At 45.2% G+C, this 25,099-nt stretch overlaps 2 protein-coding genes across 7 annotated transcripts in view; both read right to left on the minus strand.

Annotated features, from left to right (window-relative positions):
• Positions 1-4,543, minus strand: part of LOC129827690 (proto-oncogene DBL-like) — a 16,367-nt gene extending 11,824 nt beyond the window's left edge. Inside the window, exons 1-10 of the mRNA XM_055888762.1 lie at positions 4,030-4,543; positions 3,028-3,147; positions 2,811-2,927; positions 2,461-2,610; positions 2,195-2,310; positions 1,989-2,103; positions 1,694-1,813; positions 1,246-1,437; positions 777-968; positions 365-536 (exon numbers count right to left, since the gene is read on the minus strand). Of these exons, the coding sequence (XP_055744737.1) occupies positions 365-536; positions 777-968; positions 1,246-1,437; positions 1,694-1,813; positions 1,989-2,103; positions 2,195-2,310; positions 2,461-2,610; positions 2,811-2,927; positions 3,028-3,147; positions 4,030-4,095 (1,360 nt within the window). The 5' untranslated portion in view covers positions 4,096-4,543. The remainder of the gene's footprint in view (positions 1-364; positions 537-776; positions 969-1,245; positions 1,438-1,693; positions 1,814-1,988; positions 2,104-2,194; positions 2,311-2,460; positions 2,611-2,810; positions 2,928-3,027; positions 3,148-4,029) is intronic.
• A 15,556-nt stretch (positions 4,544-20,099) lies between these two features.
• Positions 20,100-25,099, minus strand: part of LOC129827689 (phospholipid-transporting ATPase IG-like) — a 76,846-nt gene continuing 71,846 nt past the window's right edge. For 3 of the 6 annotated variants that reach the window (XM_055888761.1, XM_055888760.1, XM_055888755.1), the window contains one exon: positions 20,100-24,852. In XM_055888761.1, coding sequence (XP_055744736.1) covers positions 24,802-24,852 — 51 coding nt within the window. In that variant the 3' untranslated portion in view covers positions 20,100-24,801. The remainder of the gene's footprint in view (positions 24,853-25,099) is intronic. The other 3 variants (XM_055888756.1, XM_055888754.1, XM_055888758.1) reach the window with 2 other exon arrangements.

A 25,099-nucleotide genomic window follows, 5' to 3' on the forward strand; every position in this document is an offset into this window, starting at 1 on the left:
ATTCGATCTAGCAACCTTCCGGTTACTGGCCCAATGCTCTAACCACTAGGCTACCTGCTGCCCTATTATCCCTTAAGGACGGATTATACTGCTGGGCCAAAACAGGTAGATCTTTAACTCAGGTCGAGCACAAACACTGTGGGCTTCCTCATTACTGGATCCTGTAGTTGGCTGTTTTGAATACTTCACTGCAGGGCTGGAGGGACGTGTGTGAAGCCCTGGGCTGAGGACAGCTGGATGATGAAACATGTACTGTAAACCTCTCTAGCCAGAAGCAGTCAGCTATACAGTCTGATGCTGTTTAATCTACTGTGAGAAATGTCCTGAATCATCAAGTGCGTGAGTGTCCACTACCTCCTCTTACCATGTTTGGGGGAGAATAGTGGGGACTTGGAGCGGGGTGGGTTCTCCGGCCGGGGGGCCACCAGTTGAATGGGACGGACGTGTTTATCAGCCAGCTTCCTCAGACAGACCTGTCTGTTGTGGATCATCTCCTGCACCGCTGTGTGCTTCTCAAATGTCTTCCCTATCTGGACCTGTGGAGGATGAGGAAAGAAGTGTGGGGGGGCTTAGAGGATTTATATGGAGCCAGAACCTGCAGTGTGTAAGCAAAACAGTGTTCGCTAAATGGGCTTTTATAGTTATGTAATGTATTATGTGTATAGAAAGCCTTATGATGGATTATACACAGATGGTTCATGAGACGCATTACAGAGGGCTTTTCTCTTTAAACCATAGAGCTGTTTGTGAATGAGAGACACTGGTTGGTGTTTAACCTGTCTCTCTGGGGTGAGGACAGACTCAAACTCCACGGCCAGGAGGTCAGGTCCTGAGCTGAGGAGAGACGGAGCCCCCTCCAGGAATCTGTCTATGTCCTTCAGAGCTGCCTGGGCCCCTTGCTTAGACTGGAACTTTTCCACCAGCTGCTGGGCCAACAAGTAGGCCCCGTCGTCACACCAACTCTGGGCCTATGGTGGGGACGAGACAATGTCACGCACACTGACCAACCATAAACGGATATACGTTAGCACTTGACAGAGAATAAAGGTAACCAAAAATATTTTAGTGCTTGGTCTTGTGCCAGCACTTCATCTACGCAGATCAACAGCTAAATACTCAAATCAAATGGTATTTGTCACATACACGTGCTTAGCAGATGTTATTGCGGGTGTAACGAAATGCTTGTTTGTGTGTGTGTGTGCTCACCTAGGTGTATTAGTGTAAATAAATGTGTGTGTCCTCTACCTGATCCAAGCGTAGCAGCAGCTGATAGGCCTGGGAGAGGTGTGTGTGTTTGGCCCTCAGAGCCTTACTGAGCGTGTCACAGCGGTGACGTAGCTCGTTGCAGCGCTGCACGATCAGGGCCATGGCGTAGTGGTGACAGGCTGCCAGCTGGTGACCGTGGAGGATGATGGTCTGGGCACGAGCCATCTCCTCCTAGCAACACCCAGGACACCACAGTCAGTTACATACAATAACATGCAGGAGGTCTACACACATACAGTATCACCATAGCAAATACAATTCAATCGTAGCTCCACAACCAATGCTGTTACCAAAAGCACGTGAGACCCAGAGAAGACGATCTCTGCCAACCACCATTTGTAGGTCAGGTCCTGAGGCTTAAGTATACACTAAGTGTAGTCCTGGTCCGTTGATCTGATGAGGGAGTGTGTAAAAGGTAAATACTGACCTGTGCGTGAGCCTCCAGGCTGTCCAGGTCCCTGAGTGTCTGTTCTGTCTGAGTCAGCGTCTCCCCTGACAACGACACCTCCCTCTCCTGGGTCGCCAGACGCTCCAGAGACAACTCCATCTGGCCACAAGAGGAGAGAGAGACTTTAGTTCCACACATATGCACGTCCCAACTTCAAAACACCTCATCCAATATCCAATTGAGCTGTACACCCTATGGGTATCGCCAAGAGTTGACTTTCGGGCATAGGCCAATTAATCATCAATCCATCCATGCCGTAAACGGTCGGTCTCACCTCCTGGAAGCTGTGTTCGTATCTGAGCAGCTGGAGGTACTGTTGGAGCTTCAGATGATGCTTCTCAAAGAAGCCGTCAAAGGCTGACTCCATGTCCCTCAGCTGGGCTAGTAGCCTGAAGACCAGCGAGAGAGAGGTTGTAATAGATGGCCACTCTATAACATTTAGGCAGACGGTAGTATGATTATCCCTCTGAGGTTATATACCTCTGCACAGTCTCCCAGTCCAGCCTGATATCCCATAGTGAATCCTCCTCTCTCCCAGAGGCCTCCAGGCTAGCCAGCAGGTGACAACCCTCCTTTGATACAGACCATATCGCCTCCTGTACAAGACAGACAAGAAAAATGGCTATAAAACATCAGTGGGTCAATGTAGACTAGATTTCAGTTAGTCTGCCGCTGATACGAGACTGTCACACATTATCATAGAGCCTAGCATAAAAGGTGTGTGAAACGGAGTGCTGCAGTTATACCTTGAGTTTCCTGTACTTGTCAGTGTGGGTTGAGAGGAGGTGTACGATGCCGGTGCCCTCATCTGGCAGCTTTGTCTCTGCCAGCTCTGTGCCAAACGCCTGCAGCATCTGAGCTATGTCCTTAACTGTCACCGCAAAGCTCTCTATGGCCTGGAGGGGAGCCAGAGAGCACACAACACAGGGACGTCATCACAGTGTTTCTACATTTATACTCTGACGTCATCACTCAGAACGGTGCAGACATACAGGCCAAGTTTGAATGTGTCTCGCCACATCCGACATGTTGTAATATTTGTGCTGGGGTTCTGAGTGGCTGCATGGTTGATGGTATGTAAGTGTAAAGTATGTACTGTTCTCAGGACGATCCAGTCACTGTGGCAGTAATCCAGAGTTCCACCAAACTCAGAGGTCAGTTGGTTTTCATCAATGTATCTCAGTAGGTCTGTCACAGAGCTCAGCATCACCACCTAATAGAGGAGAGATATAACAATGGACACATTATTGACTGCGTTTAGTACTATGTACATGTGTGGTGAAGTGTTGGATTTGGTAAATGATCTGCCTTACTGGCATCTTGAGCATGAAGTCCTCCTGGCTGAAGCGGAAGCCCAGGTCTGTGACGGTGCGCTGGAAGAAGCTGGTGGGTCTCAGCACCAGCACCAGGTGGAGGTTCCCAGGGAAGGAGGCCTGGAAACAGGGGAGGAGAGAGACACCGTCACTGATGGACAGTGAGCCCTGACAAACCCTGAACCATGCCTTTTACCCAAAACCAGGCCAATCTGTTCACTATGAAAGGAAGGGACTTCTGGATGCATAGCCTTCATCTGTTCACCCTGAATGGGCATATTGACAGCACTAACAAGCAATCAGGCTCAGGCAGACAAAGCCTCTCAATCTGACCCACTGTCAATTAAAGGAGGAAAGCTGGACCTATCCAGCCTATCACAGGTGTATTGAAGTTGTAGTCAATAGAAAATGGCTTCACTAACCAAGAATAGACAGTAGGTAGGCTGAATTCTGTTTAGGGATGAGGCTTTGATTGAACTTCAGAGCGATTTTCAGCAGCAGACATCACACGTAAAGCATTTAGGATGACAATCTTATCAGCTCAATTTGAAAAATAATTCTCACACCAATTTTATCACATGACTGTGGTGATGCAGGTCTAGCCTTACTAACATATGGGTTTGGTATCATTCAAGATGCCAGCTGTTAAAACTTAAATATGCATAGGACATCGACATAAAACAGTGGGAAATGTTGATTATTCCATAAAGAGCTCTGATATTAATTTGACGTCGCCATCTAAATCTAGCTTTAGGCTACTTCAAACATGGACATTGCCCTTCAAGCTCAACATGCTAAATATTGCAGTCGGATTTGTATTCACATAAGCAAGCCATCGTTCTCTGTCTTGCTGCATCAATTGCATGACTAGGCTAAAATCAGGCTCTGCACCGCAGTGCTATGCTTAAGCTGCAGCCAGTGAGCGATGCCGCATTCACCCTGCCCACCCAAACTTGACCACAACTCTTATCAATAAATCAAACTATTTAAAAAGCGCGTTACCGGGCTCTTCCGTATCCTGGTCAATCCTCGGCGCTGGTAACTCACAGCCATTGTGTTTACAGCCATTTATACGATCATGCTATCACTCTAAATCTCGCCGTCCCGAAGCTTACAAATCGGTGCCAATGTAGACTACTGGTTCCATTTACTGCGACAATGAGGGTGGCAGCGCTGTCTGCAATCTCCTCCTCTCATCGTGCGCCGAAATATAGCGTCATCAGGTAATATCCACGTAATTGAGTGCTGGCTAATGCATCTTAATTCCCTTGCCACGGTACTCAAGTTTCATACAGTGAGTACAGAACATTTTCTTTGAAAACTATGCATGAGCAATAATAAACTGTGACAAAGCAACTGCAGTATTTGACAGATATAGTCACGACGAAGTATTTTAATGAACTAAAGACCGAGAGACGAGACCATCACAAAACAGCAGGAACTGAGCGCTGGGCAATTCAGCACCATGGACAGCTCCCCACTCTGACGTCCAGTCTGTCTAGTGCTGAAATTCTGAACTGGATTTTTGTTTTTTTGCCACAGCAGCAAATCATATGTTCAAGACTATAACTCGCTCACCGCAATTCTGGCAAGTGCTGTTTTGATTGAGGTCCAAGTATCCAGTCTCCTGTCTAAAATGATGATGAATTTTACACCTGGTTGTCGTGCTCTGCAAACACAAGCAAAAAAAGTATTTGAACACATGTACTTTTCATTGAGCAAATATATACTTTTACTAGTCAAATATAATATGCCAAATTGATTTGACAACTAACTGCAGCCAAAGACAAATTATATTTTTTGGTGTAGTAAGAACGCCTGCAGAGTGAATACATTAGATCTGTTTACAGGGATGTTCATCGACACTGTTGACCTGAACTCAAACTCCCCTTTTGGTCCACGTCCAATGATACGATCCCTCCTCCCTAGGATATACCTGCTCTGAGCTGGCACAGAGGACATCAACATAGATGAGGGACAGAGAGCATCTAGTGCCATATCTGCAAAGAATACTAACTCTGGACTAAAGCAAGCACACACTGCATTGCAGAGAAAGTTATGAGGCGAGAGAGGGAGGGCTAGAGAGATGAATAGTAGGAGGTAGTGTATTATGTTGGTTCACCCACCGAGGTATGAGGGTGAGGTATGTTAAGACTTTAGCTAAAGACTCCTCTGGAATGTCGCTGAAAGCAGAGTATTCTGGGAGGGTGATAATCACGCTGGAGTCCTCACCACGCCCACCTGGGAAAAAAAATAGTTTCATATGAACTATCACACTCAAGAGTGTACTAAACAATTATATTGTTCTTTGCTGACCCCTCATTTAAATAGTCTATAAATGTTGGATTAACTGAGAACAGTTTTGTCAGTGTTAGTTTCTACATGTCACTACTACTTTTACAGGTCGTAGACACCGCCTGAATCAACACAACCAATGTTAACACAGGTCAGAGGTTATGAACCCAAAATAGACATTCCTGAGTAAAAGATCTCCCACCTGACAGGTAGGCCACCTGCTTCTCAATGTAGCCGTCCACCTCCTTCATACTCATAGGGACTGACACCTCTGTGGGAAGGAGGAGAAGGAGAGAGCGATAGAAAGAGAGGGAGATATTAGAAGATGGGGTCAGAGGCCCCTTCGAAAGTGTCAACTTATGGTTATCTTCCATAAGGATGATGATTTAACAGAGGGATTTACTGCCACCCAGTGGTCGTATGTAAAACAACATCAACATTAGTGATAAGGAAGGTATAGGACTCTCAGCTGTCTGGTTCAAGTCAGTCAATCATTCGGAGGTGGGTCTGGACCCCAACTTTCCACTGTGACATCCAGGCTAGCACAGCAGGAGGCCGTCATTATACCTCTCCACACCCTTCTCCTGTCACCAGGGGAGAGGCAGCATGGAGTCATATACTGTGTCCGGCCCGCTGTGGTGGCAGGCTGCATTACTCTCTCCTCTCATAACATTCCACATTCAACACAGTTTTCAGGACTAAAACACTGCCCGTAATATACTGTACATATACAATCAAATAGTGGTATGAGTGAAGCCACAGTGAAGACTGAGTTCACCTGTGTCACGTTGGCATGAAGGATCGGGAGACAGACGCAGGAATGCGTAATAAGGTTTTTTATTGTACACAAATGACGGCGTGCCGTGTAAAGGCATGGGGACTAATACCAAACAAACACTACAAAACACAAAGTCATTTATAGTCATATATAATTCTCTGCTGTTGACAAGTTTATGCAACCGATCAACAGACCACTTGATTCCCAGCAACTAACCATCCCTTATGAATACTGCACATTATCATTAAATATGACAAGAGAGAGAGATGCAGTGGAGAGAGAGATGAATTGAAGAGAGCGAGAGAGAGAGTGAGCGAGAGAGAGAGCGAGAGAGAGAGAGAGAGCGAGAGAGATGCATTGAAGAGAGCTAGAGAGAGAGAGACCATCTAACCCTAAAAGGCCTGTTGTGTTGATGGTATCATTAATGAAATGATAAAATATACAGACCACAAATTCCAATCGGATATACTTAAACTCTTTAACATCATACTTAGCTCTGGCATCTTCCCCAATATTTGGATCCAAGAACTGATCACCCCAATCCACAAAAGTGGAAACAATTTAGATCACAATAACTACCGTGGGATATGCATCAACAGCAACCTTGGGAAAATCCTCTGCATTATCATTAACAGTGGACTCGTACATTTCCTCAGTGAAAACAATGTACTGAGCAAATGTCAAATTGGCTTTTACCAAATTACCGTACGACAGACCACATATTCACCCTGCATACCCTAACTGACAAACAAACAAGTCAAAACAAAGGAAAAGTCTTCTAATGCTTTGTTGATTTCAAAAAGGCATACGACATTATAAAATCCATGTACACAAACATCCAGTGTGCTGTTAAAAGTGTTGGAAAACACACATCTCTTTCCACAGGGCCGTGGGGTGAGACAAGGATGCATCTTACACCCCACCCTCTTCAACATACACTACCGTTCAAAAGTTTGGGGTCACTTAGAAATGTCCTTGTTTTTGAAAGAAAAGCACATTTATTGTTCATTAAAATAACATCAAAATGATCAGAAATAAAGTGTAGACATTGTTAATGTTGTAAATGACTATTGTAGCTGGAAACGGCAGATTTTTTATGGAATATCTACATAGGCGTACAGAGGCCCATTATCAGCAACCATCACTCCTGTATTCCAATGCCACGTTGTGTTAGCTAATCCAAGATTACAATTTTAAAAGGCTAATTGATCATTAAAAAACCCTTTTGCAATTATGTTAGCACAGCTGAAAACTGTTGTTGTGATTAAAGAAGCATCTGACGCTACCGTCCCACATACCCTAGTGAAGTTAAATTCTACAACCACCTGAAATGAAGCGATTCCCAAACCTTCCATAACAAAGCCATCCCCTACAGAGAGATGAACCTGGAGAAGAGTCCCCTAAGCAAGCTGGTCCTGGGGCTCTGTTCACAAACAGCACAATTAGAACCAACAAAATCCTGAGAAAACAAAAAGATAATTACTTGACAGATTGGAAAGAATTAACATAAAAACAGAGCAAACTAGAATGCTATTTGGCCCTAAACAGAGAGTACACAGTGGCAGAATACCTGATCACTGTGACTGACCCAAACTTTAGGAAAGCTTTGACTATGTACAGACTCAGTGAGCATAGCCTTGCTATTGAGAAATGCCACTGTAGGCAGACCTCTCAAGAGAAGACAGGCTATGCGTACAGTTCCCACAAAATGAGGTGGATTCTGAGCTGCACTTCCTAACCTCCTGCCAAATGTATGACCATATTAGAGACACGTATTTCCCTGAGATTACACAGACCGACAAAGAATTAGAAAACAAACCCAATCTTGATGAACTCCCATATCTATTGGGTGAAATACCAGTCGTCCTGTAAGTGACGGTGTCCTTTTCCACGTTGTCGTCGGGGGTAACCGTGTCAGGCAGGGAGTCAGCGTGGGTAGCGGTAATGAGTTCCGCTGATCTCTTGTCAATATTTTATGAGTGTTACTGACACACAGACACATGGGCTGGGCCAAGTCAGGCTGGACCATTCACACACACAGAGACATGGGCTTGGCCAGGCTGGGCTGGGCCATTCACTCACAGAGACATGGGCTGGGCCAAGTCAGGCTGGACCATTCACACACACAGAGACATGGGCTGGGCCAAGCCAGGCTGGGCCATTCACACACAGGGACATGGGCTGGGCCAAGCCAGTCTGGGCCATTCACACACAGGGACATGGCTGGGCCAAGCCAGGCTGGGCCATTCACACACAGAGACATGGGCTGGGCCAAGCCAGGCTGGACTTGGCCATTCACACACACAGAGACATGGGCTGGGCCAAGCCAGGCTGGGCCATTCACACACAGGGACATGGGCTGGGCCAAGCCAGGCTGGGCCATTCACACACAGAGACATGGGCTGGGCCAAGCCAGGCTGGACTTGGCCATTCACACACACAGAGACATGGGCTGGGTCAAGCCAGGCTGGGCCATTCACACACAGCCATGGAGTAGGGTTACTGTCAGGTACTGGTTAGTGTCAGGTTCAAAATGGATATCATGGACTGGCTGTGTAATAATTAATGTTTCCATGGCTTGAATGTTATGGAGAGCTTGGAAAGGCCACGTGTAGTATGTATAAGCAGTTTATAAATGATTGATAAGGGGTTCATAGTGTGTACTTCTGTATACATTGTAGCTCCTGTACAGCCTACATCAACAACAACTACTAGGCTGTGTACTTCTTCTTTTACCTTTATGTAACTAGGCAAGTCAGTTAAGAACAAATTCTTATTTACAATTACGGCCTACCCCGGTCAACCCGGACGACGCTGGGCCAATTGTGTGCCGCCCTATGGGACTGCCAATCACGGCCGGATGTGACCCAGTCTTTATAATCATTAACATTGTCATCTCTTCATCTCTCAACCATTCATGTGGACACAAGATAAAATTTATTCACATCAAATTGGTACTGTGATGAAGAGGCAATCTAATTTAGAAAGGGTAGCTTTTTTTTCATCTTCGTAACATTGCAAAACTCTGAAACCTTTTGTCCAAAAATTATGCAGAAAAGCTAATCCATAATTTTGTCACTTCTAGATTAGACTACTGCAATGCTCTAGTCTCTTGCTTCCCGGAAAATGCAATAAATAGACTTCAGTTAGTGCTAAACACAGCTACTAGAATCCTGACTAGCACCAAAACACCTGACAATATTACTCCAGTGCTAGCCTGGCTTCCTGTTAAGGCTAGGCCTGATTTCAAGGTTTTTCCTGCTAACCTACAAAGCATTACATGGACTTGCTCCTACCTATCTCTCCGATTTGGTCCTGCCCTACATACCTACACGTACGCTATGGTCACAAGACGCAGGCCTCCTTATAGTCCCTAGAATTTCTAAGTAAACAGCAGGAGGCAGGGCTTTCTCCTGTAGAGCTCCATTTTTATGGAATGGTCTGCCTACCCATGTGAGGGAGTCAGACTCGGAGACCTTTAAGTCTTTATTGAAGACTCATCTCTTCAGTAGGAACTAGGATTGAGTGTAGTCTGGCCCAGGGGTGCGAAGGTGAATGGCAGGGCACTGGAGCAACGAACCGCCCTTGCTGTCTCTGCCTGGCCGGCTCCCCTCTCTCCACTGGGATTCTCTGCCTCTAACCATATTACAGTGGCTGAGTCACTGGTGCTGTTCCATGCCGTCCCTATGAGGGGTGCATCACATCGTGCCAAGATTTTTCACTTTACCCGACTTGAGTGGGTTGAGTCACTGATGTGATCTTCCTGTCCTGTTTTGCAACCACTCAGAATTGTGCGTTGGAGGAGATCTTCGTGGGCTATACTCAGCCTTGTCTCAGGGTAGTAAGTTGGTGGTCTGTTGACATCCCTCTAGTGGTGTGGGGGCTGTGCTTTGGCAAAGTGGGTGGGGTTATATCTTGCCTTGTTGGCCCTGTCCAGCGGTATCGTTAGACAGGGCCACAGTGCCACTCCCCAGACTCTAGTTTCTATCCTCCCTCTCTTCCGCACCTGCTGTCTAGTCCTCTGAATGCTCGGCTATGAAAATAGAGAGATGAACAGCCAGAAGAGGACTGGACACCCCTCAGAGCCTGGTTCCTCTCTAGTTTTCTGCCTTTCTATGGAGTGTTTCCTAGCAACTGTGCGTCTACATCTGCTGTTTAGGGTTTTAGGCTGGGTTTCTATATAAGTACTTTGTGACCTCTGCTGATGTAAAAAAGGGTTTTATAAATACATTTGATTTGATTTAATGAGAAAAGGGGCAATATCCGGCATCTAGATGAGATGACAAGCAATCGAACCAATACCGATAAACATATCAAACACACTAGTCGCCTGTCCTGCATAACTTCAGTGTTAGATCAGAGGGAGAATGCTTGTGCTGCAGGCAGGCTGCAGTGTTTTGAAAATGCGTGCTAGTCTGTGATCCCAGGAAGTCTCCACCAGGGCCCCTCTCCGATTAGAATCAGAATTCTGTATCACTCATCACATGACGTAAACCACTCTGTCTCTGCCTGGCCTGCTAAACAAGATGTCTGCACAACACACCGGACCTCCAAATCATGCTTTCTACATGGCCGCCCCACAGCTAGGAAACAATTATTCCCGCTGACTAAATTTGTCAAAGCATCCAAGCACCAAAGCCTAGTCAGGTGACTTCACTGAGTAGTGTTTGCTAAGCATGGCTGGGTACTGCGACAGACTCCCAGGCAGCCAGACAGATTAAAGGCCCAGGGTAAAGCAGGACTGGCCTTAGCAGGTGATCTGTGATAGCGTCTGTTTACTGAACAGGGTGATAGGAATCCTGGTGGATTAAAGCCGAAGTGAGGCAGCCATGTGTTTTTTGCTCAAGATCATCCTTAGCCAACTGGTTGAAGCTGGCTCAAATGCATGCAATAGTCTTCCAACAAAACTCTGGTTATTTTACTACATGACTTCAGAAGCCTTACAGATCTTACCTTATTGCTGAAAAAAAGTGTTATGTATATACATCCTCTGCTTTATAATGGATTAGGAGTTCCCGATCTAATAGAACACAGAGGGTTTTCTTTAATGGAAGCCTCTCTAATGCAAATTTGGTTGAGTGGGGTTTGATTCCAGGCTGTATCACAACTGGCCATGATTGGGAGTCCCATAGGGCGGCGCACAATTGGCCCAGCGTTGTCCGGGTTAGGGTTTGGCAGTCATTGTAAATATGAATTTGTTCATAACTGGCTTGCCTAGTTAAATAAATAAATAAAATCAAATTAAAAAAAATAGGCTGGTGCTAATTATTTCCAAAACTAACAGCATTGTTTTTGGGACAAATCACTTACTCAATCCTAAACCATATCTAGATCTATTACTGAATAATGTGGTGATTGAGTAAATTGAGAAGAATAATCTGATGGGGTATTTCTCCCCGCTCTGCTGACAAGTTTTTTTGATCCGGTCATACAGGAGTAATAAAGGCCTAGTGCACTAATTTGGTAAAAAACAATATATATATATAAAAAATGTGTATATTTATTATTCTTTAATTGTGATTTACCAGGAGGCGCTGCAGCTCTCCTACTTCCCAGAGTGCAGCTGTGCTCAGGGCACTCCTTCAGCAACGGGATTGTGTCATTTGGGGGCGAACAGTACACATTTTACCATGCCAAGAAAGGTGCCACTCAACTTCAGTGATATCACACATGACTGGCACTGCCATGATGGCCGGCTGTGGGCCTACTGGGCGGGCTGAGGGCCTACTGGGCGGGCTGAGGGCCTACTGGGCGGGCTGAGGGCCTACTGGGCGGGCTGAGGGCCTACTGGGCGGGCTGTGGGCCTACTGGGCGGGCTGTGGGCCTACTGGGCGGGCTGTGGGCCTACTGGGCGGGCTGTGGGCCTACTGGGCGGGCTGTGGGCCTACTGGGCGGGCTGTGGGCCTACTGGGCGGGCTGTGGGCCTACTGGGCCGGCTGTGGGCCTACTGGGCGGGCTGAGGGCCTACTGGGCGGGCTGTGGGCCTACTGGGCGGGCTGTGGGCCTACTGGGCGGGCTGTGGGCCTACTGGGCGGGCTGAGGAGGGTAGAAGCTTCTTCAGCCAACAGTCACTGTGATGTCTCATAGAAGCTACATTGTGTGAAGCGAGAGAGTAATATACTGCACATGGACAAATCTCTTGAGACAGAAAGAGACAGGCACAGACATGCAATAATCACACACATGCAGTCCCTCACATTTACATACACACATTACACAAAGGGCCATGGCTTAGACTGTTTTGAGGTCAGCAGATATTTTAACCAAACAGGGCTTTCAGTGCTAAGGAGATTATAGCGGTGGGCTTGGTAGAGGCAAAGTGTTGGAGGAAATGCCACACATCTATGCTCATGTGCCGTGATTTGTTTACCTGATTTATAATTTGGGATGTTTCAAGCTGCTTCTTTTGAGTAGCATCAATGTTAAGCAAAGCTAATAACATTTTTGTGATATTCTGTTGTGAAGTGGGACAGATAATGAATGTGTATAGTGCAACATCTGCACAGACAGAGTCAACAATTTCTATGAAAACCACCTCTTATTAATTGGAGTCTGTTTATCAGGGGTTGACAGGTTTAACTGAAGAGGTTTGTTATGGGGTCTTAAGGCTACGTTTAGACAGAAAACTCATTGGTCTTTTGACCAATTAGATTAGCTCTGAAAAATATCTGATATGAAAAGACCTGATGTGATTAGTCAAAAGACGAATTAGTGGAAAGAATTAGGCTGCCTGCCTACTGTGTGGCGCAGAGGTCTAAGGCAGTGCATCACAGTGCTGTAGCGTCACCACAGACTGGGGTTCGATCCCAGGCTGTCTCACAGCCGGCCGTGACAGGAGGTCCAATAGGGTGGCTCACAATTGGCCCAGCGTCGTCCGGATTAGGGGAGGGTTTGGCCGGGGTGCTTTCCTTGGCTCAGCACGCTCTAGCAACTCCTTGGGGCGGGCCGGGCCACATAATTTACTGTGTAGGCCAGGGGAGGACCATCCTCAGTGAATTTCATAAAAATAGTGAAACATTAAAGTTATCCTTTTTAGCTAAAACTAAATAAATATATTCACATGTAAATAATTTAATAAAAACACACTGTTTTGCAATAAAGGTCTACAGTAGCCTTAGTAGCACTCTAGAGTAGCACCATAGTGTAGCTGGAGGACAGCTAGCTTCTGTCCTCCTCTGGGTACATTGACTTCAATAGAAAACCTAGGAGGCTCATGGTTCTCACCCCCTTCCATATACTTACCCAGTAATCATGACAACTTCCGGAGGAAGTTCTCTAACCTGTCAGAGCTCTTGCAGCATGAATTGACATGTTGTCCACCCAATCAAAGTATAAATTCATGTATCTATTACTTAATTATAGCATAAGCTACAGCTAGCTAGCACTGCAGTGAATAGAATGGGGTGAGTAGTTGACTCCAAGAAAGAGAAAGATAACAGTTGAACAGTTTTGAAAAAAATATTTATTCCAAAATAAGGAGAAGCAATAGAGAGAGAGCTATTGAACGCAGCTAGCTAGTTCAGCCTACTCAAACAGAGAGGAACGCTATGTTAGCTGGCTGGCTATGGTGATCCAACACTGGAACTCTTTCAAGTCAAGGTAAGCTTTTGGTTTTATAAATTTATTGCCATCGGGGCCCGCCGGTGTAACTGCTAGCTGACTGTACACTGTACTGCATGATTGTAGAGGGTTTACTAAACACGTTAGTTTTAGTAGCTATGTTGACTAGGATGTGATAATGTAGGCTGTGTAGCGGTTATGATATGAAGGTTTGAAAATGTTTCTTAAACAGAAGCAAATGGAACAAAACAAGGATAAACATACCTGAATTTCTCCAATAGAAACTCTCATTTGCCATTGTTGGACTAACGACTACAGCCTATATCAGCTAGATGTAGGCAAGAGTGTACAAGGCGGTATTACTCAAAATTCTCTCAAACTGTGCACCTACGTTGTAAACGTTCATTCATAGGCTAGGTTGTAGCAACCTCATGATGTGTATAGGGAAAATTAGAGTATAATGTAGTAGCCTAAACCTACATTGAACTGGGTGAATTGAACTGGGTGAATGGAATATAAATGACAGTCACCCAATATGCTGTAATAGAAATAAGGCCATGCTCATAAAAAAAGAAAAAAAAGATCCTCCCTTATCTTAAAATGGCACCGACCGCCACTGGTGTAGGCTATGTGTAAGTTCAGGATTAAGTGCAGGAAGCATGATGGGGCTTCAAAATGACCCATTCTTCACATAACTCATAGGAAAGCAGTTTGTTAAACCCTGTCTGCCATGTTTCTTCACACACACACACACACACACACACACACACACACACACACACACACACACACACACACACACACACACACACACACACAGGGGTAAATGATATTGACAGGTTAAAATACAACCAGGTGGAGGCAGGTGAAGACTTACAGGTAACTGATCTGTAGTGTGTGTGTGTGTGTAAAGGTTTTTCCATATACTGCAGTCTCTCCTCGTCTTCTTGCCAGATCCAGCCCAACCCACGGAACGTAGCTCACATTACACACACATTATTACACTGAACCAACTCCGCCTGGTAAAAATAGAACGTCCGGGGCAGGGCCTTTTCCCCAATGTCCACATTAACTTCACACACAGGCCAGCCTGTGGACAAGGACAACACCCTCACACAGGGGCACAGGTCAGTAACCAAGGTGACAACGGAACAACAACAAAGCAGTGCAAAAGGTCATCAACACAGTCATGTTAGTCCTCTGTAGAGAAGAGAATGCAATATACTAGAGCAGGTATTCCGAAACTGGGGTATCAATGCCATCGGGAGTACGCCAAATAAAAATGCGATTCACTTTTTTTTTTTTTACTTCACATTTTCTAACAGTCCATGCATTTTTTCCAACGGGGCTATACATTTGGGTGAGTTTTTTCAAACCCTCGCATGAGTAGCCTTGTTTTACTGCCAAAAATAAAATTAAACCATCTAGTGTTCAGCAAAATAAGAACACAATGTCATATACAGGTAGCCTAGTCAAATAATTAACTTGCAATCACATTAACCGTTACTCTCTCGCGGGAATTCCACTAACTGTCCGTATGTAGCCAAACGTAGCTGCTGCTCATTCCGTTTGCTCGAAAATTGATAAATGGTTAAAAAAGTAAGGCCCGCGTCCATAGAGACACATACCTGCTCTACTGGTAGTACTGCTACTACCAGCAGTACTACACCTGCACCTGTTGACTACACAAGTTGTTCTGCTTCCACGAGCACATCCAATGCTAGCATCAGTAATTCTACATTTGTTGTTAGCCCACCTAGCATGGACAATGACAGCTGTGAATCTGATGCAGCCGAAGAGCTACTGCCCCCTTACCCGGGAAAGCACCGAACAGACAGAGATGTTGGATGATCAAAGAGGCGCAAATATGATGAGAACTACATTGATTTGGGGTTCACTTATATTGGGAGTAGTGCCTTTCCTAAGCCACAGTGTGTTATATGTGCAAAAGTATTCTCACAACTCTATAAAACCTTCACTCTTGCACAGACATTTAGAAACAAAACATGACAATTTGAAAAATAAGCCAGGGGAGTTTGAGCGAGAATTAAGACAACTTTCGAGTAGTAAGACATGTATAAAAGCAACAGATACCATAAATAAGAAGGGGCTAGAAGCGTCTTATATGGTGAGCTACCGAGTGGCTAGGACAGGCAAGCCCCATACTATTGTGGAGGACTTCATTCTTCCTGCTGCTGCGGATATGGCTGGGACAATGCTGGGGGAAGGCCAAAAAAAACTATACAGACAATGACTTCATCAAACAACACTTTCACGATGCATCAGTGACATGGCAGGAGATGTTTTCAAACAATTACTGCTTCGCATACAAGCCAGTGAATTCTATGCTTTACATCGGGATGAGTCAACAGACGTGGCGGGCCTGGCACAGCTCCTGGTATATGTCCGTTACGTTTATGGGGGGTCAATTAAAGAAGACATCCTCTTCTGTAAACCACTGTAAACCAGGACAACAGGAGATTATATTTTTAAAGTACTGGACAGCTTTGTGACATCAAATGGACTTTGGTGGTCAAGATGTGTTGGTATCTGTACTGATGGTGCAAAAGCCATGACAGGGAGACATAGTGGAGTGATAACATGCCTGCAAGCAGTTGCTTCCGACGCCACTTGGGTACACTGCAGCATCCACCAAGAGGCTCTTGCTGCCAAAGGAATGCCTGACAGCTTGAAAGAAGTTCTGGACACTACAGTGAAAATGGATAACTTTGTTAAAGCAAGGCCCCTGAACTCCTGTGTATTTTCTGCACTACGCAATGATACGGGCAGTGACCATGTAACGCTTTTACAACATACATACGTGCGTTGGTTATCAAGGGGCAAAGTATTGACACGTTTTTTTATTTTTTTTTATCGAGAGACGTGCTTGAAGTTTTCTTTACTGACCATAATTTTCACTTGTCTCTTGTCAATTTTCACTTGCCCTATCTGGGTGATGTTTTTTCTCATCTGAACGATCAGAATCTAGGATTACAGGGTCTCTCCGCAACTACATTCAATGTGCGGGACAAAATTGAGGCTATGATCAAGAAGTTGGAACTCTTCTCTGTCTGCATTAACAAGGACAACACACATGTCTTTCCATCATTGCATGATTTTTTGTGTGCAAATTAACTCAAGCTTACGGACAATGTCAAATGTGATATAGCGAAGCACCTGAGTGAGTTGTGTGCGCAATTATACAGGTACTTTCCCAAAATGGATGACACAAACTGGATTCGTTATCCCTTTCATGCCCTGCCTCCAGTCCACATACCGATATGTGAACAAGAGAGCCTCATTGAAATTGCAACAAGCGGTTCTGTGAAAATTTAATTTAAATCACAAGCCACTGACAGATTTATGGATTGGCCTGCACTCAGAGTATCCTGCCTTGGCAAATCACACTGTTAAAACAATGATGCCCTTTGCAACCACGTACCTATGTGAGAGTGGATTCTCGGCCCTCACTAGCATAAAAACTAAATACAGGCACAGACTGTGTGGAAAATTTAACACAGACTCTCTCCAATACAACCCAACATTGCAGAGTTGTGCATCCTTTCAAGCACACCCTTCTCATTAACCTGTGGTGAGTTATTCACAATTTTCAATGAACAAATAAGGTTTTATATGTAAGATGGTTAAATAAAGAGCAAAATGATTTGATTATTATTATTTGTGCCCTGGTCCTATAAGAGCTCTTTGTCACTTCCCACGAGCCGGGTTGTGACAAACTCACTCAATATTATGTTTAATAAATGTATCGTATAGTGTGTGTATAGGCTTACAATAATGGCCAAAAATAACATTTGAGAGTGCGCTGACCCGGGTGCTAGAGGGGGTACGCAGCTGGAGGTTGAATGTTTGAAGGGGTACGGGACAATAAAAAGTTTGGGAACCACTGTACTAGAGGTACAAACCACCACTGTCCAGGAGCTGTATTGTAACTGAAGTCCAACAAACTGGCATCACAGTTGGAAATGAATCAACACTGATGAGAAAGCCCTTTCTTCTTCATTGGATTTGTAAATGAAACACTGATGAGAAACTAGCCCTTTCTTCTTCATTGGATTTGTATTTGAATCCAATAGATATTAACGGACAGAGGAGAATGTGTAGGGGATATGGTTTCTTGGGCACTGTTTATCACGTTGTCTGTCTTCTGTAGCATCTGGACCATGGCGGGGATGCAGCGCTACGCCTCTTCATCATTTAATTGTCCAATCTGCCCAACTGGCTGCTCTTACAGGATTCCTATTCCTCCCCCAATAGAGGATTTATTTTGTATCATTCAACTTTAAAAAGCTGCGAGCAACCATTCAGAACTGGACCTTGATAGTTTCCCCGGGGAAGGTCTAATCAATTCAGTATCACAAAATGTAGAATAAATCTATAGTTTATTCATTTCACTGACAAAATGCTTTGTTCGGCATTTCTCCAAACACACCCAGATGTGGCGTGTACTTACAAATATCTGCTCTACATATGATCGCTATGGATAAAAACGATCCCCGCAGGGTTTAGAAATAGCACATTAATCCCTGCATGGCTACGTCATGACCACTGCTGGAGTACAGCAGCAACCATCCCATCAATAGACCTAAAGCTGCCCCATGAGTTTTAATATTGTCCATGTATTATGACGGTGTTATGTCTCCATACAGAATATTTAACATATCACAATATTTCCCCTTGTAGGCTACCATGATATTTAAGACAGTTATGTCCCCATATGCCAGTGATGGGGCAGTACAGGAGAGGTACTCACGCTGCAGTGTGTTCTCTAGCTGAGAGCCAGCCTGCAGAAGGCTGTGGTAGCACTCCATTTCTCCCCCTGGCTCCTGCTCTGTCTCCTCCTGCAGTGAAGCTGGGCCCATTCCCTTCCCCCTTATCCACCTCCACAGGGCTGGACAGAACACTAGCAGGCCTGGTAGTGGGTAACGGCTGGTGTCAAGGCCTCACATCCTTATTATCCTACAGTCCTGTCCCCAGTCTGACTCCACTTCCAGGGGGGTAGAGAGGAAGCTTCAGCCCACTTTTCCCTGTAGATCCAGGGACCCAGTCAGGAGGCTCCCAGGGGCTGGATCCAGATCCTGAGTCACCTTGAGCTGCATGCACCGAAGAACCCAGTACAGCAGAGGAGTATAAGTGTGCAGTCCACACAGAACATCAAATGGTAGGTTTTCCGGCTGCTGTGGCCAAGACAGTCCTGATACAACGATGCACTTTTCCCTCACACACTCTATAATAGTCACTCACTGGACTGAATATCTTGTTCTAAGCTACAGCCACTAACCCTTAATGAACACCAGTCTGCCACTTCAAAACAAACACTGCACCCTCCATCTGGCCACTGGCGTCTCTTCCTCGTTTTCCTCTGTGCCCTCCCTTTATCCCCCTCTTGCCCTCAGTCTGGATTTTAGTGCGTCAGCTCTGCCGCTGCTGAGGCACAGTGGCTCCCATCCTGACACACTGCCAACTCCCTCCCAACTTTTAAGACTCCTCCTCCTTTCCGCTTTCCTCCGTCTTAGTGGTCACTCTATTCCTGTAGCAGATTGTGGGCTGATTCCACACAGCGCTGCCTGGCTGACCTACCGCATACAGCACTGCTGGGCTATCTGACACGAGTGTTACTGCTTCCTCCTACTCAATATTCTGGGACACACACAGAGAACCGTGTGCTACACATTTAAGTGTCAATAGAGCCATTGTAAACGGTACATTATTCTCCCGTTCTTGTCTAAGCCAACAAATTGTTCTGCCCATGCAAGTGCACACACATTAACACACAACGAACACATTCAAACGAAGGCACAGGAACATGAACGGGTGTCATTGTACAAAATAGACACAGCTTCACTCATCTCCACTCCCCCAGTTACTCTGCCTACGTCTCCCCTCAACCGACCAGGACTCAGACACACATGAATCCACGGAAGGAGTAGAGTAACAGAAGGATATGAACATACATTAATACACACACAGTGTCGGGTGGTGCTGTGGTGGCAGGTTGAGTGGCGTGCTACAGGGCCACTCGGCCAGCGGTACGTCTGAACTCTGCTGTGGAGCTCTAGCCTTCAGCAGCCCTGTTGATCCAGTTAAGCCTCTCAGCCACCTCATTACCGCAGAGCATCTGCTTGGTGTGGCCAGGCGTACACACACAGTCCACAGACGGCTGGTGGTGCCTTAATTGGGGAGGATGGGCTCATTGTAATTGCTGGAATGGAATAAATGGTACCAAATACATCAAAACACATGGTTTACCTGAGTTTGATACCATTTCATCCCAGCTATTTTAATGAGCTGTCCTCCTATCAGCAGCCTCCTGTGGTGCACACACATGCGTGCAGTCCTGCAAAGCCCACACTAACAGACCATGCTAAGCATAAGCCAAGTACGCTTGCTGAAACACAAGTTCACTCAAGCATACCACAAATTCATAATATTGTGATTTATTACAGAAAAACTGTGTTGAACAAACTGGTCTTAAAGTGCTACATTCAGGTCGGAGGTTCAGAGTGCCGAGGCTGGAGCCCGAGGGGCCAGATGTGGGGTGGTCCTGGGGCCAGATGTGGGGTGGTCCTGGGGCCGGGGTGCGGTGCCCATTTTGTGCCCGTCACCCCACGGCACCCCACCCCAGCGGCAACCCGTGGGACAGGGCCATTCTCCACATTCATCCAGCCACTCGTGCTTTTTTTTGGGACATTTCGATTATTCTTACAAAAATGGCTGAAAAAAGGGTTGCATTAAAAATACAATCAATCAATCATTCTTTTTTTTTTTTTTGGTCAGGCAAAACACAAGAAACCAATACATTTTGTAAGCTTTTGAAAACAGCATCTGTAATGCGCCCCCCCCCCCCCCAATATAGTAAGTCCTCCTCCTACCCCGACCTAGGACACAGCCCAGGCAGGTGAGAGTCCAGCGATGTCTCCACGCTAGTCTGAGTACAGCCCATACTCAGCCCCTGATAGCTTTAGTGTTTCAAAAGGAAACGCTACAATAGAGTCCTCGGTAATATAGCCATCTGGTGTACACAACCCTCTGGAAACTCCAGACCCTTGAAGTCAAGAAAAATATATACATTTCTCCCATATGAAAGTATGGTAAATCACATTTGGCATGGAGGGGAGGGGACACCAGGTTGCATATGCTCAGTATCATGTACAGCCAGCATGTAGATGTTACAGTATCTCCAACCACTAAGGATCTGGAATGAAGTCCATCTGAACTAAAGCTACTGAACTTAGGAACTACAGCCATAATTATCAAACACTTGATCGTTATGGCATTTCTTTAAAGGACAAGACATACCCCTCTGTGCCAGAAATAACAGAAGCTCCATTCAAAGCCTAGATATGGCTTAACTGACCTCTAACCAGTGCTCTGTAATCTGACCTGCGACCAGAACGGTGGAGGGAACAGGATATGGTAGAGGTGTAAGGTAGGATATACGGGTTGGCACAGGGGCACACATCTTGTCTGTAGTAACACAGGCATACTGAAATTGCACAATAAAAAAAATACATAATAAAAATATAACATGTGGGTAAAATTACACAGAACAATAAATATGTCAAATAGATTCTTACACGTTCCAAAAACAAAATTCCTCCCATAGTATCTAAAAGTGATTCCTATCATGGCATGGAGAAATGGAATGTATGAAGCACTAACACTAGAGGTCAGTAAGAAACCCTTCTCAGATATCGTAAATAGATATGGATGTTGATGTAAGGTAAGCAGGTGGTCACATTACCTGACGAGAAAGTCTGGAGTTGGGATCGTTACCTTTGACAAACACTAAGTGGTAATGGGACATCGATACCTCATTTTAGGTTTTTAGTGCATGTGCGCATTATGTGTGTGTGTGTTTCGGCATATGACAAATGTGCCTTTCTGACTGCATGCCCAAAGGAAAATCCTCAGAACTCCTGATGTCCTTTAGATGACAGGTCATGACAACCACGTGCTAATCTACAAGGAAGCTACAGGTATTCCTATGAAAACACTGTACGTGTCTCAATGCAACACACAGGTTGCTTTTTAGGCCATCGATCCCATCCAGTACAGCTGGGAAACCGATGTATGAGAAACACATTCACACATAAACAACTTGCTCACACTCCGCAACACATTTTGCAATATTTGGACGGTGCTGGGCATGACACGCATCTCCCCAGGTCAGACACATTTTTGGCTTCAAGCACCAGGCATTCAAACAGGTTCAGATCTATAGCTACAGCACATATAATAATTTTCACAATCAATTGGTATTTTCTTATATTATCACCGGTCTTCTGCTTGGAAGATACATGTCATGCTCCAAACACGGAACCAGGTAGAAACGTTGGCAAGCACAAGTCATTACCAGTCATTTTGATTAACTCACATACACACTTTTTGGGAAGATGAGAAAATGGAGACTTAAACCAGTCGGGGGCTGTGCCTCTAAACCCTCTTAACCCAGTAGGGGGCTGTGCCGCTAAACCCTCTTAACCCAGTAGGGGGCTGTGCCTCTAAACCCTCTTAACCCAGTAGGGGGCTGTGCCTCTAAACCCTCTTAACCCAGTAGGGGGCTGTGCCTCTAAACCCTCTTAACCCAGTAGGGGGCTGTGCCTCTAAACCCTCCCTTAGCACAGTAGGGGGCTGTGCCTCTAAACCCTCCCTTAGCACAGTAGGGGGCTGTGCCACTAAACCCTCCCTTAGCACCGTAGGGGGCTGTGCCTCTAAACCCTCCCTTAGCACAGTAGGGGGCTGTGCCTCTAAACCCTCCCTTAGCACAGTAGGGGGCTGTGCCTCTAAACCCTCTTAACCCAGTAGGGGGCTGTGCCTCTAAACCCTCCCTTAGCACAGTAGGGGGCTGTGCCTCTAAACCCTCCCTTAGCACAGTAGGGGGCTGTGCCTCTAAACCCTCTTAACCCAGTAGGGGGCTGTGCCTCTAAACCCTCCCTTAGCACAGTAGGGGGCTGTGCCTCTAAACCCTCCCTTAACCCAGTAGGGGGCTGTGCCTCTAAACCCTCCCTTCTCAGTATCCATTTTTTTTCAAGATATTCAGTAACCCGTGTGCAGTGTAGTCTGTATTGAGCGAACATGCTTTCTTTGCCCTGGACTCGACTGGAATCATGTAACTTACAGTACCAGTCAAAAGTCTGGACACACCTACTCATTCAAGGGTTTTTCTTTATTTCTTACTATTTTCTACTTTTTAGAATAATAGTGAAGACATCAAAACTATGAAATAACACATGAAATAATGTGGTAACCAAAAAAAGTTTTCAAAATGAATTTTATATTTGATTCTTCAAATTAGCCATTATGAGGTAGTCACCTGGAACGCATTTCAATTAACAATCTGTGCCTTGTTAAATGTTAATTTATGGATTAATTTCCTTCTTAATGCGTTTGAGCCAATCCGTTGTGTCGTGACAGGTAGGTGTGGGAAACAGAAGATGGTCTTTTACCAAATAAGGCTAAGTCCATATTATGGCAACAGCTCAAATAAGCAAAGAGAAACAGACCATCATTACTTTAAGACATGAAGGTCAGTCAATTCAGAACATTTCAAGAACTTTGAATGTTTCTCCGAGAGCAGTTGCAAAAACCATCAAGCGCTATGACGAAACTGTCTCTCATGAGGACCGCCACAAGAAAAGAATACCCAGAGTTACCTCTGCTGCAGAGGATACGTTCATTAGAGTTAACTGCACCTCAAATGAGAGCCCAAATAAATGCTTCACAGAGTTCAAGTAACAGACACATCAACTGTTCAGAGGAGACTGCATGAATCTTCATGGTCGAATTGCTGCAAAGAAACCACTACTAAAGGACACCAATAAGAAGAGACTTGCTTGGGCCAAGAAGCACAAGCAATGGACATTAGACCGGCGGAAATCTGTTCTTTGGTCTGACGAGTCCAAATTTGAGATTTTTGGTTCCAACCTAGGTTAACGGATGATCTCCGCATGTGTGGTTGCCACCATGAAGCATGGAAGAGGTGTGATGGTGCTTTGCTGGAGACATTTTCTGTGACTTATTTAGTATTCAAGGCACACTTTACCAGCATGGCTACCACAGAATTATGCAGCGATACACCATCCCACCTGGTTTGCGCTTATTGGGAGTATCATTTGTTTTTCAACAGGACAATGACCCAACCCACCTCCAGGCTGTGTAAGGGCTATTTGACCAAGAAGGAGAGTGATGTAGTGCTGCAACAGATGACCTGGCCTCCACAATCACTCAACCTCAACCCAATTGAGACGGTTTGGGATGAGTTGGACCACACGCAGAGTGAACAAAAAGCAACCAACAAGTGCTCAGCATATGTAGGAACTCCTCAACTCGCTGGTTGAGAGAATGCCAAGAGTGTGCAAAGCTGTCATCAAGGCAAAGGGTGGCTACTTTGAAGAATCTGAAATATATTTTGATTTGTTTAAAAAAAAATGGTTACTACATGATTCCATATGTGTTATTTGATAGTTTTGATGTCTTCACTATTATTCTACAATGAAGAAAATAATAAAAAATAAAGAAAAACCCTTGAATGAGAAGGTGTTCTAAAACTTTTGACTGGTACTGTACAAACTATTTGGGCCTGGAACTGTGGAATCTGTTTAAGAAAGTTACGTAACATTTGTATTTTTGTTTTAACAAACCGTGACCTAAACACACAAGTAATAACAAGTGGAATGTGGCATTCATGGAACCTCCTTCGTTTCATGCAGATGAATCATTCTGGGTCAGTGGAGGTGTGGCTGCATGTTAGAACACAGCAGATCGTAGTAGTACTACTGACAAGGTAGCCGTGTACGCATTCATTTACATTTTTTAAAGAAAGAACTCAAAAAAAGAAAAAAGCGGAAACTCATGCCTCCTGTCTGAATAGTGCAGTAAAAACGGTGGTAAAAACGGCCTGTGCTGCGTGGGCCGGTGGTGCAGTACTCTGCAGACATGCAGAGGGAAACAGGAAGAGGCTGACAGGAGTCCAGCCCTGGCTCTTCTAGCATCTTTTCTATTTTCTTTTTATCAATTTCCATTTTCTTTTTAGATTAGGCAAAAGTGCAGGCAGCCAGCTTGACTGCCATGGGGGCCTGAAAGACACTGGCCGCAGTATAGTTGACCCTCCTTTCTGCCCTTCACTCCTGCCCGATCAGGTGCTTGTAGGACAAGGGCGTGACGGCAGCGATCTGGAGAGGACAAATACAGAGACAGAAGTCAGTCCACCTCCATAGACAGAATCCTGCTCCTGCCAAATGCCAACAACTGGAAGGTGGTACAAAGAGCAGCACCATGACATACACCATTAAATGTTGACCCCAAAAATCAGATAGTCTTGACCACATACCCCTGAATAAAATTGATTGGACACACCTCCCCTGAAAAAAGAGATTAGCTTAAATCAAAGAATGTCTACTGCTCTGATATCATGTGATC

Source organism: Salvelinus fontinalis, chromosome 29 (genome assembly GCF_029448725.1).
Source record: "Salvelinus fontinalis isolate EN_2023a chromosome 29, ASM2944872v1, whole genome shotgun sequence".
Taxonomy (NCBI): Eukaryota; Metazoa; Chordata; class Actinopteri; order Salmoniformes; family Salmonidae; genus Salvelinus; species Salvelinus fontinalis.